Raw genomic sequence first — 17,797 nt, 5'->3', positions numbered from 1 at the left:
CAGGAGAGTTTTTTTCTATTGTTTCCATTCCACTGCTTTGGTATCGTCAATACTGAGGTTCAGCTGGCTGCACAGGTCCACATATAGCAAACATCGGAGGTTCTCTCTATCTCCACCTGCTGGTAGAGGGATACAACCCACAAGTCTCTGGATTGATCTGCTGGGACTAATGGAAAGACAATTATCAGGTAAGAATTCATTTTTTTCCCTTTCTGCACTGCTCCTGCAGTATTGGTCGGGCACTGGTCCATATAGCGCTAGAGTTCTGTTCATCAGCCTACAGATGGTGCTGCTCTATATTCTTCCCGACGCTTAAATTTTGGAGCTGCCTCCTAGAGCTGGATCGGATTTGTTCGAATCCGGATATAGAATATGTATGTGTGTTTAACTTACAGCATGCTGTCTAACAGATATGTAGAACTCACTAAGAAATTGAATCATGGTAACAAAATGAAGCTGTGATTGACAAGGATGAGTTATGGTAAGTATCAGCCTACAGAGAGTTATAATTAGTCATGGTATGTTACTTTAGATAGATTTAACACCTGGCTCTTAAAAAAAGAGTAAATTGATTAATTGTTTTAAAGCTGCAATGCTATTGGAGTGCACCATTGTTCCTTAATAGAGACGAGACATTAATATGGATTTACAGCCCAGCCCAGGGGACCATCGGTCCACTGGCTGGCGAAAGCAAGAGACAGCAGAGAACTAGAGAAAACAAAGCCAGCAGGAAAATGCCACGTAAGATATAATTAGTTTGGCTGTTAATGCCTTGTTGTTTTCTTTCCTTGAATTTACAGCTCCTGCAGCAGGCCGCCTCCTCCAGCAGCCTGGGTGCCTTCAGCGGCATACAGCAAATGGCCGGTGAGTTAAAGGGGAGGGTGAGGGAAAATAAAAGAAATAGCTTTACATTTGTAGTCTGTTGTAGCCGAATTCTGCTTCTCTAATTAATTTCTGTTAGAATCCAGGATAATTTGCATTGAAGCTTCTTATTTTCATTAGAAAATGAAAATTGGACCCATTTGGTCCAAGACAGAGTACTTGATGTACTGAATGCTTTTAATTCTTGTCAGATATATTCTTCAAGTTCTCAGCTGTAGCTCTTGTCTGGTTAGGTCGGGGTTTTAAGCATTTTACCTATCCAGCCATGTTGCAGCTGAAAATTCACCTAAATTTCACTAGCAAAGTTGGTCCACTGTGTATTTTAGGATTGCTCTTTCTGCATTTAAACCAGCTTGAGCTAGAAAAATCAACAATAGGGGAGCTAAGTCCCTGGGAATGCCTTTAGGGAGTCTTTAAGTAGACAATTCATACACTGAGCCCATTAATTTTCAAGAGTTATGACCCCTTAGACAAGGCTTACTTTTTTTACACAAACTTGTGGCCTTCATTTAGTTACCTTTGTTTGAATTTTTTTTGTTTTTGTTATATTGATTGCTTTATAGATTTTTATTTATTTTTTTTAATTAAATGTATTTTTATTTATTCATTTGCTATTCATTTGTTGATGTGTTTAGTTCCATGATTTTCTGGTGATTCATATGTTTTGCTCTCCATTTAGGATTAATTTAAGTTTTGCAGAATAGAAATATATATACTTCCATCATGTGGAGGGCAGTTCTATAATGGGTGCCTAGAGGTTGCTTAATTTTTGAAGCCTGTGCTATAGAGTAAAGAAAAGTAGGCACCTAATTTCCTTTATACAATACTAGCATAACCAGGTATATAGAATGTATGTGATTATATGCAGGCACTTACGCCAGCCATAGATCTGATGCAAATGTTCATACCTCAGTTCCAGAGATACTCTTGTAACTTACAGTATACTATAAATTATATTCCTGTGAGTCCTGCCCAAGTTCCACCCATGTGTACACCCACCTATAAAATATGCACTGTGGAACATATAATTCAAACAAAAACAAAAAATTCACGCAATTCAGAATGACTGTCAGGGAAAAAGCCTGAAAGAGCTTTGTTTGAATTCTGTCTCGCATCCACACCACAAGTTTAATTGTTCTGTGGAAGATATACACATATCTATAGATATTGCAGAGCCAGATTGTTGACGATGACACATTCATCTGTATACCATAAATGTTTTAATAGGTCCTTCTTGTTGTTATGATTTTTAACCTTTAACTCTGCTTATCTTCATATACAAAGGAGGACAAGACTTCAGATGCTTAGAATTCCTGCACTTTTCAGATGCCATTGAAAACATCCATTGCTGAGTTTTTGGTTTTTTGCAACATCATTAGTCTAAAAATCTCCTTCCTTTCCGTTTATTGGTCCCAGTTATTTTTATCTTCCTTTTTTTTTTTTTTTTTTGTACTTCAAAACATGTAATGCATCTTAGCACTTTATAACCTTAATACTTTCTCTGTAAAGTTGATACTTAATTGCCCCAATGTAGCAAAAATGTAGCAAAAAAATGTAACAAGCAAATCGTTACTTAGCTTTTGAAACAGTTTCTGTTTGCTCTATGGAGCATCTCTGTTTCACTTCTTTTAGCTTCTTCAGGAGCCTGCCGGATTTTTTGCTACCTAAAGTCTAAGCATCTTTTCCTCCTTTGTATATGAAGATAAGCAGAGTTATTAGAGGTTAAAAATGAGACATTTATGGTATACATTGATAATAATAGACTGTTTACATGCATATGTGCACGTATTCTGCGCATATCCAGCAGATAGCCAAGTCCTGCCGCTTCTTTCTCTTTAACATTAGCAAAATTCGCCCTTTCCTCTCTGAGCACACCACCCGTACTCTCGTCCACGCTCTCATTACCTCTCGCCTTGACTACTGCAACCTACTCCATACTGGCCTCCCACTTAGCCATCTATCCCCCCTTCAATCTGTTCAGAACTCTGCTGCACGTCTTATATTCCGCCAGAACCGATATACTCATATCACCCCTCTCCTCAGCTCACTTCACTGGCTTCTGATCAGATACCGCATTCAATTCAAGCTTCTCCTTCTTACCTACAAATGCATTCAGTCTGCAGCCCCTCATTACCTCTCTACCCTCATTTCCCCTTACGTTCCCGCCCGTAACCTCCGCTCACAGGACAAATCCCTCCTCTCAGTACCCTTCTCCATCACCGCCAACTCCAGGCTCCGCTCATTCTGCCTCTCCTCACCCTATGCTTGGAATCAACTTCCTGAGCCCTTACGCCAAGCCCCCTCCCTACCCATCTTCAAATCCTTGCTCAAAGCCCACCTCTTCAATGTCGCTTTCGGCACCAGAATTACTGTAAAGAAGACTGTAACTTTTTCCTTCCTGTCCTTGAATAGTCCAGAAATAGCGTATCAGGAGCAGAGATGATTAACCTGTTATAAAAAGTTAAATTAGTAGCTTTCAGTAATTAAATAGTAATATTTTTTGAAAGGAGACCTTAAACATGCCAGCGACTCACAATAACGATATAAAAAAAGACTAAGATGAACTATCTGTATGAAGAATAGAGTATGGAAACATGTACGCACATTCTTGGTAGCATCACTTGAATACCATAGCAATCTGTCTTAGTAAAATACAACCACCAAAGCACAACAAGCTTCAGCACAATTGGTGGAAGACCTACCTTAGGACCCAGAGCAGTCACGGTACGTTGTGGAGCTTTATGGTTTAATCTTTAGCATGCATATTAATGCCCTCGTATTCAGCTTTTGATACAGTATCTCATAAGTAGTTAGAACTGTTGCGTAGGCTTGGCATTCATTCGGATATATTGCAGTGGTTCAAATCTTATTTTCGCAAAACTTATTCAGTTTATGGCATCTTGAGAAGTCTGAAAGTAAGACTTTGCAAAGAAGGGCGCCACAAGGTTGACTACTTTCACCTGCGCTTTTTAACATATATTTAGTACCTTTAGCAAAGCTTGAGAGTTGGGAGTATAGGTTTCATGTTCTGTATCCCACGCTTTCCCTTTCAAAGCAGGCTCAATGCGGCTTACATAGTAATGGGAAGAACAATGTAACAATATAATATAACAAATATAACAGAGTAATAAAAAAGATAAGTAGGTAAAGATAGGTAATGTGGAAGGGGGGGAAGGTGGGAGATTTAGTCTGGAGCAATAAAGCAGCATTTGGACGCTTTTCTCACAAAAAAACGTCCAAATCAGTATTTTCAAAACCAATTTTTAGATGTTTTTTTAAATGAAGTCCATCAGAAATACATTCAAAACACAAGGGGGGGGGGGTGCGTGTTAAGGGTGGGATCTGGGCATTCCTAGGACATTTTACGGCCATAATGGAACAAAACAAGACCGTCCAGGACTAAAACTAAGGCGTTTTGAGCTAGACCTGTTTTTATAATGAATAAGGCACAAAAGGGTGCCCTAAATTGACCACTGGAGGAAATCAGGGGTGATTCCCCAATACCCTCCCAGTGGTCACTGATCCCCCTCCCACTCCCCCAAAAATGTGAATAAAAATGTGACTTACCAGCCTCAGATGTTAGAGCCAGGTCTATTAAATCAGCATGCAGGTCCCTGGCATGGGGCACTCGGGTCCCTATCTCCCTCTACCTGTCACATTTGTGGTGGAAACCGAGAGCCCTCCAGAACTCACCAGAAACCCACTTTACCCACATATAGGTGCCCTCTTCATCCATAAGGGCTATTGTCAGGGCCGGTCTTAGGCAGAGGCGACCAAGGCGGCCGCATAGGGCCCCGCGCCTAAGGGTGCCCCGCTCAGCGTGCCTCAATTCTGACTCGTGCCTTCGCTCCGACCCGGACCGGGACCGCATCGAGTCACTCAACCTCTCTCCAACCATAGGCAGATAAAGCATTCCTGGCATACCTTGTACACTGTAGCACTGTGCTGGATCTTTTCTTAATATTTTTCCTTATTTTCTCCTTTGTTATGAGAATTGGAACTACTAATTGTAGTGGACTTCAACTGAATAATTTCTGGGGAGGTTTCACGATGATAGCATTGTGCTTATTATTTCAATCAGTTTTTTTTGTACAAGTTTAGCTTCATTTGTCTTTATTTGAAATTTTATAAATAAAAAAAATTTCTAAAAATAGAATAAACTTATCAATGGGGTGGAGCTAGGGTGGGGGCGGGGCTAGGATGGGGCCCCACCAAATTGGTCTGCACAGGGCCCCGCACATGCTAAGACCGGCCCTGGCTACTGTAGTGCTGTATAGTTGGTGGTAGTGGGTAGTGGGTTTTGGGGGGGCTCAGACCAAATAAGGGAGCAACGGTGAGATATGTATCTGGGAGCATGTTTTTGAAGTCCACTGCAATGCCCCCTAGGGTGCCCCATTTATCTCCTGAATGTCTGGGGGACCAGTCTACTTAAAATTGCTGGCTCTTCCTACTTCACAATGGTTTGATTTTGTGCCTTTTTCACTTGGACTTTTTCATTTTTTTTATTTTTATTTTTTTGAAAATGGACCAAAGAACAAAACGTCCAGATCACAAAACATTGTTCAAATCAGTATTTTTCAGAAAAATAGATAGACATTTTTCTTTTTTGAAAATGACCTTCTTTTCTGTTCAGATTTTGGACGGTTGTTGCAAGACGTCCAAATTCGGACTTAGACGTCATATCGAAAATGCCCCTTCATGTCACCTAAGGATATCTGAGTTTCTATGCACAAAGATACTATGACCATTCTGTTTCTGATATTTATACAGATGTGGGGTTTTTTTTTTAAATTATGCGCTCATGCTAAAATGTGTAACGATCAGAGGCTGACAAGAAGATAGTAGGTTGAACGAAACAATAGTTATAATCGTAGTTTTACCAGAGAGAGGAGAAAAATCCATAAAGAGGAACAAAGCTTGTTCTTTTTGAGTAGGGCTTGCGTTTGAGATGGCATCGGAAGTTATCAAATGGAAATATCATCACACTTACAGATATAGTCTCCATCTCTCCCAGAAATGCATATGTGACTCTACGGCAACAGAAACTTTCAACGAATGTGCTAATGGGTCTTCTGAGAACGGTCTATAACCGCCCATCTGTCACTTTCTAACAGGCCTGATTGGCAAGCATGAGTAACAACTGACATCTGTTCTTCCTTGTTGATATGCAGATTTATGGTAATTGTTGTGAACAATACGACAGAAAATTACCTAAGGTGAACATTAAATTAAATTTCCATACCCTTCTCCTTATATAAATACATTTTGTAAAAAAAAAAAAAAAATTTAAGGTGTAGGAAGCCATGTTGTGCGTCTGCTTTATACTTAATTTAATTGGTTTTTGGTTGTTTTTTTTTTTTTAATCTGCCGAGTAGCAAAATGAAAACAGAATTGAGGCATATTGGTACTGTGTGCCAGGTCGGACCCAGCAGTGCTGTGAAATCTGTCTTGAATGTAGGGCTTAATTTCTGAGGGAAAGGCCTGGATCGCAGTTCCCTCACTTCTTTCCAGGCTCCAGAGCAACAGGCATCTTCTGCTTCAGACCCTCCCTTCCAGGCAGCCTGCAGGAAAGAGGAGGGGGGAGGAGGGGAGCCTGGAGCAGACCAGATTAATCTCCCTTGTTTCCCAATCCAGCTCCTCTTGGGTTGCTCCTCACCCTGGCCTGTTCCTCTCCTCCCCAGACCCCACAGTTTCATTTCCTTTTTGTCTGCAATTTGAACCCTGCTTGTATGTAATTGCTAGACAGAATGTGCCATTTAACACCAGACATTTGATTGGCTGGAACAGAATAAACATTTATAAACTAGATTATCGTGAATGTGACAAAAAAAAAAAAAAAACAGGTGTTAAAAGCAGGCTTAGATCTACCCCCAGTGCATGCGTGATTTTCTAGTTAGTGTCTCCAGAAAAACAGGATTGCAACTGAATGGCAATGGTGTAAAACCATAGAAACAGCGAAAAATGAAGACAGACCATGTGGCCTACCCAGTCTTACCCATACATGCCATCTACTCTCCCTGTCAGGCCCTTACAGATCCTATGTACTCGGGGCTTTTTTTGAGGGGGTACTTGGGGGTACTGAGTACCCGGCAACTTTTCCATTGTCTGCTAAAATTGACCCATGGAACCCAAGTTTTAATGAAAGAGCTCAGGCTCTACACACCAGTTCTGTCTTGTCATAGATTCTATGACTGGTTGCAGGGGGCCTGGCTATTGTGGGGTGGGTCCTTTAGTGACCACCCCACCCTTGAAGGGTGGCCTAGCATTTGAGTACAGGCACCTTTTCCGTTATCTGCTAAAACTGACCCATGGTCCCCAAGTTTTAATGAAAGCGCTCAGGCTCTACACACCAATTCTGCCTTGTCATAGATTCTGTGACTGGTTGCAGGGGGCCTGGCTATTGTGGGGTGGGTCCCTCAGTGGCATTTGAGTACCAGCACCTTTTTTGCTAGAAAAAATGCGCTCTATGTACTCGTTCCAAGCTTTCTTGAATTCAGATGCAATTTTTGTTTCCACCACCTCCACCGGGAGGCCGTTCCACAAATTCACCACCCTCTCCCTGAAGAAGTATTTCCTCAGGTTACTCCTGAGTCTGTCCCCTTTCACCTTCATCTTATGGCTCCTCATTCCAGAGCTTCTTTTCGGTTGAAACAGACTTTGCTCCTGTGCGTTTATGCCATGGAACTATTTAAACATTTCTTTCATATCTCCCCTGTCCTACCTTTCTTCCAAAGTTATATATATATAAAGATCTTTAAGTCTGTCCCCATACGCTTTATGGTGAAGACCACTGACCATTTTAGTAGCTGGCCTCCTGGTTTGGCTTTCCCTTCCAATATGCTCTTGTCTTCTCCTCTACAATGGTTTCCTTTTTTTTTTTTTTTTTAATTAGTGTACTTTGGAAGGGTATAGGTTCTGCTCAGAATGAAGCATAGTTGTAACTTCACTCCAGTCCCTTTCCTCACTGCCCTCTCCATCATAATTCATTACCCTTTAGCCCTTTAGTATTCCCCCCCCCCACTTCCCCCTCTCCGGACTAGCTTCAGTCTTCCTTATCAGAGCCTCCCCCAGCCTCAGTTATCTGCCCTCACAGATTCTTCCACCTCCTCCAGTGCCTCCTCAGGCTCAAAAAAGAGGCACTGCTCTCTGCCCGGTTTTCAGGGGAACTGTAATGTATAATTAAACTCTGGAATTCGTTGCCACAGAATGTGGTAAAGGCTGTTAGCTTAGCGGGGGTTTAAAATGGTTTGACCAACTTCCTAAAGGAAAAGTCAATCGACCATTATTAAAATGGACTTGGGGAAAATCCACTGCTTATTTCTGGGATAAGCAGCATAAAATGTTTTGTACTTTCTGGGATCTTGCCAGGTACTTGTGACCTGGATTGGCCACTGTTGGAAACAGGATGCTGGGCTTGATGGACCTTTGGTGTGACCCAATATGGCAATACTTATGTACTTAGATGGAGGCGGGGCTGGTGGTTGGGAGGCAGGGATAGTGCTGGGCAGACTTATACGGTCTGTACCAGAACTGGTGTTGGGAGGCGGGGCTGGTGGTTGGGAGGCGGGGATAGTGCTGGGCAGATTTGTACGGTCTGTGCCCTGAAGAGGACGGGTACAAATCAAGGTAGGGTATACACAAAAAGTAGTACTTATGAGTTTATCTTGTTGGGCAGACTGGATGGACCGTGCAGGTCTTTTTCTGCCGTCATCTACTATGTATGTGTTTGATTACATGGAAGACTCAGTAAGTCATGTGTATTCATTCTGGCTATCCTGAAAAGCAGACACTATGTGGGAAAAGACTTCTGCCCAGTCCTGCCTCTGATAATCCCCACCAAGTTTTCAAGACACTTCAAATCCATGGATTCATCCGTCATATGTTCTCATTGTTTCACATGCAGGAATGAATGCTTTGCAGCTGCAGAATTTGGCAACCCTGGCAGCTGCTGCAGCCGCAGCCCAGACCTCAGCTACCAGCACCAATGCAAACCCTCTCTCCACTACGACCAGCACGCTGGGAGCGCTCACAAGTCCAGGTGAGATGGCTATGCTTTCATTTCAGATTTACCAAAGTCGCCAAAACACTGTGTCCCAAAGCAATAGAAGCCTGCTTTGTTTTTTGGGGATGTGTGTGTGTGTGTGTGTGTGTGTGTGTGTTTTAATGCATCTCCACAGAATGCTGCTTTTCTGAACATGATTTTCAACATAATGGGGTCAATATTCATGGAACTGGGGGGGGGGGTCCTTTTACTAAGGCGCTAGCGTTTTTAGCACACGTTAAAAATAAGCATGCGCTAAATGTTAGGGGTGCCCATATGTTTCTATGGGCATCTCTAGTGTTTAGTGCACACTAAAATCGCTAGCATGCCTTTGTAAATGTCCCCCTGTGAGAGGCAAATTTATCTGAATATTTCTGTCTCGATAACTTGGACTTGGGCGTGCCTAACACATGGGCATCCTCGACCCATAATGGGAAAAATAAGGGCGTCCCCGATGAGCATTTGGTCGTCTTTACCTGGTCCTGTTTTTCTTACGACCAAGGCACAAAAAGGTGCCCGAACTGACCAGATGACCACCGGAGAGAATCGGGGATCACCTCCCCTTACTACCCCAGTGGTCACTTAACCCCCTCCCACCCTCAAAAAAACAACTTAAAAAATATGTCGTGCCAGCCTCAAATGTCATACTCAGGTCCATCGCAGCAGTATGCAGGTACCTGGAGCAATTGTAGTGGTTGCAGGGCACTTCAGACAGGCGGACCCAGGCCCATCCCCCCCTACCTGTTACACTTGTGGTGGTAAATGTGAGCCCTCCAAAACCCACCAGAAACCCACTGTACCCACATGTAGGTGCCTCCCTTCACCCGCAAGGGCTATGGTAGTGGTGTGGGTAGTGGGTTTTGGGGGGGGCTCAGCACCCAAGGTAAGGGAGCTATGTTCCTGGGAGCAATTTATGAAGTCCACTGCAGTGCCCCCTAGGGTGCCCGGTTGGTGTCCTGGCATGTCAAGGGGACCAGTGCACTACTAATGCTGGCTTCTCCCGTGACCAAAGGGCTTGCATTTGGTCGTTTCTGAGATGGGCGTCCTTAGTTTCCATTATCGCCGAAAATCAGAAACGACCACGTCTAAGGACGACCTAAATGTCAAGATTTGGGCGTCCCCGACCGTATTATCGAAACGAAAGATGGATGCCCATCTTGTTTCGATAATACGAGTTTCCCCGCCCCTTCGCCGGGACATTTTGCGAGGACGTCCTTAGCAAAAGGCGTCCCTTTCGATTATGCCCCGCCATGTGGCTTAGTAAAAGGGACCCTCAGTGATGTTGTTGGACCATAGTGATGGCTGTTGTCTTCTCTGCCTCCCTAGGCCTGAGTGTGTTCCCCTCGGTGTTACACCCAGGGCTGGCCACATGCCTTGTGCTGCAGCCTGAGTCACTGCACTGGAACTTGCCAAAATGTCGAGAGGAGGAGGGTTTTTTTTTTTTAGGTGCCCTCTTAGGTTTTGTAACCTGTATAAGGATTTTTTTTTTTTTTTTCGTTGTTTTTTTTTTTTTTTTTTTTTGACTGTGTTGGACTAAAACCATTTCAGAAAACTGGCACTTAAAATACAGTGACCACCCTCACCCTGAAAAAGGAGTACATAAGATCCCTAGAATCTATTATTAATCTAATATAATAAAACGCACCCTCAACGTTCTGAGGACAACGTTCTGTGAAGCCATGAAGCCATCTGACGTCACTCCCAGGCTGAAGGGTTCGTGGATTCGTGGTGTGAAGCCTTCAAGCCAGCCAGCCGTCTCTGCCCCGCCCTCGCGTCTAAACAAACAAATCCGGAAGCGAAGCGTCAGGGAAGGAGGCGGCGCTCCCGACGTCTAGCCTTCCCTTCGCTGTGTTCCGCCTTCAAAAAAAGGCGGAACACAGCGAAGGGAAAGCTAGACGTCGGGAGCGCCGCCTCCTTCCCTGACGCTTCGCTGCCGGAAATGCCACGGAGGTAAAGTTAAAAAGAATAAAAAAAACAAAAAAGGGATGCATGGATGCGAAGGGGGGGGGGAGAAGAGGGCGGGCCAGGCTGGGACATGGGAGAGAGAGGAGCATGGATGCGAGGGGGGGCCATGGAAGGGAGAGAGGGGACTTGCTGGAAAAGGATGAATGGAGGCGGCAGGGGACAGAGGAGCATGGATGGGCATGGATTGGGAGGGCAGGGCTCAGGGAGAGAGGGAAATTGCTGAAAAGGGATGAATGGAGGGGGCAAGGGACAGAGGAGCATGGATGGGCATGGATTGGGAGGGCAGGACTCAGGCAGAGAGGGCAATTGCTGGATAGGGATGAATGGAGGGGACAGATGGGCATGGATGGATATGGATTGCAGGGCAGGCCTCAGGCAGAGAGGGCAATTGCTGGATAGGGATGAATGGAGGGGCCAGGTGACAGAGGAGCATGGATGGGCATGGATTGGAAGGGCAGGGCTCAGGGAGAGACTCACTCTCTCTCTCACACACTCACTCTTTCACTCTCACTCTCAAACAGTCACTCTCACATACACTCTCCCAAACATACACACTCCGAGGAAAACCTTGCTAGCGCCCGTTTCATTTGTGTCAGAAACGGGCCTTTTTTACTAGTGTTTTATAATTGTACAATTCTAATTTCATTTCTGCATATATAGAAGTGTCCCTGCCGCTTTCTGAGAAATTATGTTAAGCAACCTTATTACTTAAAAAAAACCCCGCGAGATTAGCTTTCATCACCCAGGGGCATTAAGTGAAAGGTCTTTTGTCTCATGTTTTAAAAGAATTAAATTCATTTAAATTGCATAGAGTTAGTGTAACCGTTCGGTACAATTATCAGATACACTGCTGACGACAGTGACTAAAAGTGAAAATTAAGCCATAAAAGGCTTTTAAAAATGGAGACAGATTCATATGTTCATAAATTTCTCCCGAGTCATTTGACAGTGTCATTTAATCATCTTTTTATCTTAGATTTTAATAACAAGACTTTATTGGTGCTGGTCCGGCAGTTCAGCTGCAGAGCTCTGCTCCTCCATGCACAGGGAGAGGGAGCTCAGTCCTAAATTGGCTCTGTTCTTCCCTATTTTGGCTGGGGCCTGGGGTGTGTTGTGTAGGGAAGGGCATATAATCAGTGCAATGCTGACTCCTATTGGCAGGATTTAGGCTCCAGGATTCGGGGCTTTTTGCTCCCAGCCAGCAGACTTGTCACATCAATGACCAGGCAAACTGTGTTGCACAGCGATACAGTAATGGGAAAAAAAATCTCCATTTAGTTGCAAGTGAGGGCTCATGGCACTGAATCCGAGCCCCAGTTCCAATTGGACTGAAAGCCCCCCCCCCCAAAAAAAAAAACAGGATGAAACTGATGGATAAATAAAATAAAGGTTAACTGTGGATGCCTGGTACCATATGGGGCATGGTCTACCGCATCATCGATTATTGTTCCAAATCATTTTTTTCTTCCTAATTTGTATTCTGTTTCCTAGTGCCTCAAATTTGCTTCTCTTGAATAAAGTACGTATAAAAGGACCACAACAGCTTGAACTGCAGGAACAAGGAAGCATTTCACACAGCACTGCCTGCTCATACTTCCTTTCCTCCTCCCCCTGTACTGCCCGTTAAACTAAAGTATGCACCCTGCCAATGGAGAAGAAAAAGCAGTGGAGTGCAGAATAGGTCCCTCAGCTCTCTGCAGCTCCTGCTTCTGTCTCTCTTGCCATCCCTCCCACATACACACCAGTTCCTCTGCTTTCTGCAGCTCCTACTTCTGTCTACTCCCCCTCCCCCCCCCCCCCCCCACGAGTTCATCTGGTCTCGGAAACTCCTGCATCTGTCCCTCTTCCCACCCCTCCCACATACACACCAGTTCCTCTGCTTTCTGTAGCTCCTACCTCTGTGTACTCCCCCCCCCCCCCCCCCCCACAACGAGTTCATCTGGTCTCGGAAACTCCTGCATCTGTCCCTCTTCCCACCCCTCCCACATACACACCAGTTCCTCTGCTTTCTGTAGCTCCTACCTCTGTGTACTCCCCCCCCCCCCCCCAACGAGTTCATCTGGTCTCGGAAACTCCTGCATCTGTCCCTCTTCCCACCCCTCCCACATACACACTAGTTCCTCTGCTTTCTGCAGCTCCTGTCTACTCCCCCCCCCCCCCCACACACATGAGTTCATCTAGTCTCTGAAACTCCTGCTTCTGTTCCTCTCCCCCAACCACTACCAGAACACAAACACAGTGGCGTAGGAAGGGGGGGCGGTGGGGCAGTCTGCCACGGGTGCACGCCGCTGGGGGGGGGGGGGTGTCGGCTCCGCTGGTTCCCTGCTCCCTCTGCCCCGGAGCAGGTTACTTCCTGTTCCGGGACAGAGAGAGCAGGGAACCAGCGGAGCCGACGCAGCTCCCAGCGACGTGCACTTGGGGCAGATCGGCATTCCTGCCTGCCCCCCGCTTTCGTATTTCAGTAAGAATGCGCTCCGGGGGGGGGGGTGCAGCGGCGACCCACCCCGGGTGTCAGCCGCCCTCCCTACGGCACTGCACATACACACAGGAGTTCCTACATACAGGGCCGTGCCTAGGGTCTCTGGCGCCCCCCTGCAGACTATCAGTTGGCACCCCCCCCCCCCCCCCCCCGGTGAAAATGATCGCTCACCACTTGCCACACTGACAGGAATTGTCAGCAATATTCTTAGAAACAAATTGCTATACATTGCAAAATAAGATAGCAGATGTAAATTCTCAAAGTGGACATATTCCAAACGCTAAAATGAAAATAAAATGATTTTTTTCTACCTTTGTTGTCTGGTGACTTTCTTTTTCCGATCATGCTGGCCCAGTATCTGAGTCTGCTGCTATCTGTCCTCTTAACTCCATTTCCAGGGCTAATTTATTTCTTTACTTTCCTCCTTTCTTCTTCATTTCTTGCTCTATATCCATTTCCAGCGATTTCTTCTCTCTCCCTGGGTCCTGCCCTCCCATCCATGTCCATTCTTGTCCCTCTCTGCCCTTCCCTCCTCCATCCATAGCTAGCAATCCTCCTCTCTCCCCTCCCCTCCATTTCCAGCAATTTGTCCTCTCCCTGGGCCCCCATGTCCATCCTTGTCCCTCTCTGCCCTTCCCTCCTCCATCCATAGCCAGCAATCCTCCTCTCTCCCCTCCCCTCCATTTCCAGCAAATTGTCCTCTCCCTGGGCCCCCATGTCCATCCTTGTCCCTCTCTGCCCTTCCCTGCTGCATCCATAGCTAGCAATCCTCCTCTCTCCCCTCCACTTCCAGCAATTTGTCCTCTCCCTGGGCCCTGCTGCTGCCCTCCCATCCATGCCTGCCATAGGCGGTCGGTGGCCCAACTGTTTGGGGAGGCTAAAGGGGGCGGGGTTAGGGGTGGGCCAGGGGCGGAGCTTACCTCCATAAGTGTTTGACAACACACAGAAAAAAAATAAGTAAAAATAAAAGTCACAGTTAATACCTTTTATTAAATTTAGATATTAGATATGTATCATATGTCAAAGAATAAAGTGGTTGCTCAAAGCATATACTAAACACAATCGCTCAACTGCAAAACACTAGGCACAACTTTGTGCAAAAACACACTCAGAACCTTACTGTACCATAAATATTACACTGGGCAGAACCTAATACACCAATATACCACCCATACGGAAAATGCAGACCGTCAACAATATGAAACAAGGGATCATAATATCATGATACGTGTAGAGCCAAAAAACACCCTTTTAGGGTGGCTAGTGTTCACAATGAGCTCCTTTTATTAACGACCATATGTAGATCCTTCAAGAGGTAGTGTGTCATGATTTACGCTGTACACCCTTTCTGGTGTTTTGGTGCCACCTCAGTAAGGCCAACACACAATCTCTCCACTGCACAACACTATATACAAACTTGTGCAAAACACACTCATAGCCTTACCAAACCATAACAGCACTAATTCCAAGGACAGGACGAGCTACAACCTTTATGTGTGGAAAGGCAGCACTATAATTACACCGGGCTCTAAAACACCAGAACACAACCTAGTGAAACCAAAATAAAACAAAAAGGGCTGCAAATACTTCACGCTAGCAGAATACTGCATCTTGATCACACATGAAAAACACATGGCTTAACAGATATGAAGGCAAAATACAAGAAGTCAGACTCAGCATGCAGCAATACTAGAAACATTGAAACTTACATGCAAAATATCACAGATGTACATTTCCAAAAGCTGACATATTCCAATTAATAAATTTTGAATAAAAAATGTTTTCTACCTTTGCTGTCAGAGCATTTAGTTTTTCTATTAGCTTTGGTCCCAGTGTCTTCTTTCCATTTGATATTTTTTTCTCTCATCATGTCCACCATCTTTCTGTGTCCTTATGCGTCCTGTCTACCACCCTATCCTTTCTCCAGTTTCAACATCTGCCCTCAAAGTGTTCCAATCCAGCCTTTAAATTCAGCAATTTCCCCTCCATCCATATAAAGCATTTCTCCTCACTCCCCTCCATCCATGTGCATCTACAACCTTTGTCTTCTCTTCCCTCCATCCATGTCCAGCATTTCTCCTCTCTCCCTTCCACTCCATCCGTGTGCATCTCCTTCCTTTATCTTTCCTTCCCCCCATCCTTGTCCAACATTTCTCCTCTCTTCCCTGCCCTCCACTCCATCCATGTCCAGCATTTCTCCTCTCTTCCCTCCCCTCCATCCATGTGCATCTCCTTCCTGACGTCCCTCCCCTCCATCCATCCATGTCCAACAACTCTCCATTCTCCCCTTCCCTCTCCTCCATCCATCCACCCATATCCTGCAAATTTCCTCTCTCCCCTGTCCCCATTCATCCATCCATGTCCAGAATTCTCCTCTCTCCCTTGCCCTCCCCTCCATCCATCCATCCATGTCCAGGAACTCTCCGTTCTCCCCTGCCCTCTCCTCCATCCATCTCCAGAAAATTTCCTCTCTCCCCTGTCCCCATTCATCCAGCCATAGTAACATAGTAGATGACGGCAGAAAAAGACCTGCATGGTCCATCTAGTCTGCCCAAGATATGAGTTTATATTGAATTTGTACCTGTCTTTTTCAGGGCACAGACCGTATAAGTCTGCCCAGCAGTATTTCCCGCCTCCCAACCACCAGTCCCGTCTCCCATCACCGGCTCTGGTACAGACCGTATAAGTCTGCCCTCCCCTATCCTAGCCTCCCAACCACCAACCCCTCTTCCCCCCACCTGCTCCGCAACCCAATTTCAGCTAAGCTTCTGAGGATACATTCCTGCTGCACAGGATTCCTTTATGCATATCCCACGCATGTTTGAATTCCGTTACCGTTTTCATGTCCACCACCTCCCACGGGAGGGCATTCCAAGCGTCCACCACCCTCTCCGTGAAAAAATACTTCCTGACATCTTTTTTTTTATTATTTTATTTATAAGTTTTAACAAATTATTACAAGAACACTTGGTTCCTGACATCTTTTTTGAGTCTGCCCCCCTTCAATCTCATTTCATGTCCTCTTGTTCTACCGCCTTCCCATCTCAGGATCCCATCTTCCCATCTCCCATCATCCATGTCCAGAATTCTCCTCTCTCCCTTGCCCTCCCCTCCATCCATGTCCAGGAACTCTCCGTTCTCCCCTGCCCTCTCCTCCATCTATCTCCAGATAATTTCCTCTCTCCCCTGTCCCCTCGATCTATGCCCAGCAATTCTCCTCTCTTCCCTGCCCTCCCCTCCATCCATGTCAGCAATTCTCTCCCCTGCTCTGCCCTCTCCCCTCCTGTCCAGCGATTTCTTCTCTCTCCCTGCCCTGCATCCATACATGGCCAACAATTCTCCTCTCCCCTGCCCTCCCCCCTACATGTGGCAGGCTGCAGCGTTTTTGCGAGGCAGCTCTGGCTCTCTCTCCTTCCTTCCTTGGTTCCCACTCTGGCTCCCCGATCGGCAGCCCCCCCCCCCCCCCCGCGTGTTTTAACCTTTACTCTCCGACGTGGGAGCGATGTCAATCAATGAAGAACGTAGAACAGACTCGCTTCCAACTTCTCTCTTCACACAGTGTCCCGCCCTCGCGGGAACAGGAAGTGCATCATCGCTGACGCTGAAGGCGGGACACTGTGAAGAGAGAAGCTGGAAGCGAGTCTGCTCTACGTTCTTCATTGATTGACATCGCTCCCACGTCGGAGAGTAAAGGTTAAAACACGCGGGGGGGGGGGGAGGCTGCCGATCGGGGAGCCAGAGCGGGAACCAAGTAAGGAAGGAGGGAGAGCCCGAGCTGCCTCACAAAAGCGCTACGCTTGTGAGGGCAGCAGGGAAGTCTGAAGAAGTCCACGATTGGGCTGGGGCGCCGGGGCGAGGGTAAGCACCGCGGCGGCGCCCTCCAGAGGTGGGCGCCCCCCTGCGGCTCTTACCTCGCTTACCGCATCGGCACGGCCCTGCCTACATAAGTATTGCCATACTGGGACAGACCGAAGGTCCATCAAGCCCAGCATCCTGTTTCCGACAGTAGCCAAACCAGGTGACAAGTACCTGTCAAGATCATAAAACAGTACATTTTATGCTGCTTATTCTAGAAATAAGCAGTGGATTTTCCCCAAGTCCATTTTAATAGCGGCTTATGGACTTTTTCTTTAGGAAGCCATCCAAACCTTTTTTTAAACCCTGCTAAGCTAACTGCTTTTACTCTGATTTCTGCAGCTCCTACTTCTGTCTGCCCCCCCACACACACTCATTCATCTGATCTCTGCAACTCATAAGTACATAAGTAGTGCCATACTGGGAAAGACCAAAGGTCCATCTAGCCCAGCATCCTGTCACCGACAGTGGCCAATCCAGGTCAAGGGCACCTGGCACGCTCCCCAAACGTAAAAACATTCCAGACAAGTTATACCTAAAAATGCGGAATTTTTCCAAGTCCATTTAATAGCGGT

General features: G+C 45.9%; 1 protein-coding gene across 7 annotated transcripts in view; it reads left to right on the top strand.

Annotated features, from left to right (window-relative positions):
* Window positions 1-17,797, top strand: part of CELF2 (CUGBP Elav-like family member 2) — a 485,873-nt gene that overhangs the window by 405,990 nt on the left and 62,086 nt on the right. For all 7 annotated transcript variants that reach the window (XM_030217226.1, XM_030217224.1, XM_030217223.1 and 4 more), the window contains exons 8-9: window positions 801-864; window positions 8,786-8,920. In XM_030217226.1, coding sequence (XP_030073086.1) covers window positions 801-864; window positions 8,786-8,920 — 199 coding nt within the window. The remainder of the gene's footprint in view (window positions 1-800; window positions 865-8,785; window positions 8,921-17,797) is intronic.

Source organism: Microcaecilia unicolor, chromosome 10, assembly GCF_901765095.1.
Source record: "Microcaecilia unicolor chromosome 10, aMicUni1.1, whole genome shotgun sequence".
Lineage (NCBI taxonomy): Eukaryota > Metazoa > Chordata > Amphibia > Gymnophiona > Siphonopidae > Microcaecilia > Microcaecilia unicolor.
The sequence above is the reverse complement of the archived record's forward strand: the minus strand, read 5'-3'. Positions and strand labels throughout refer to the sequence as shown.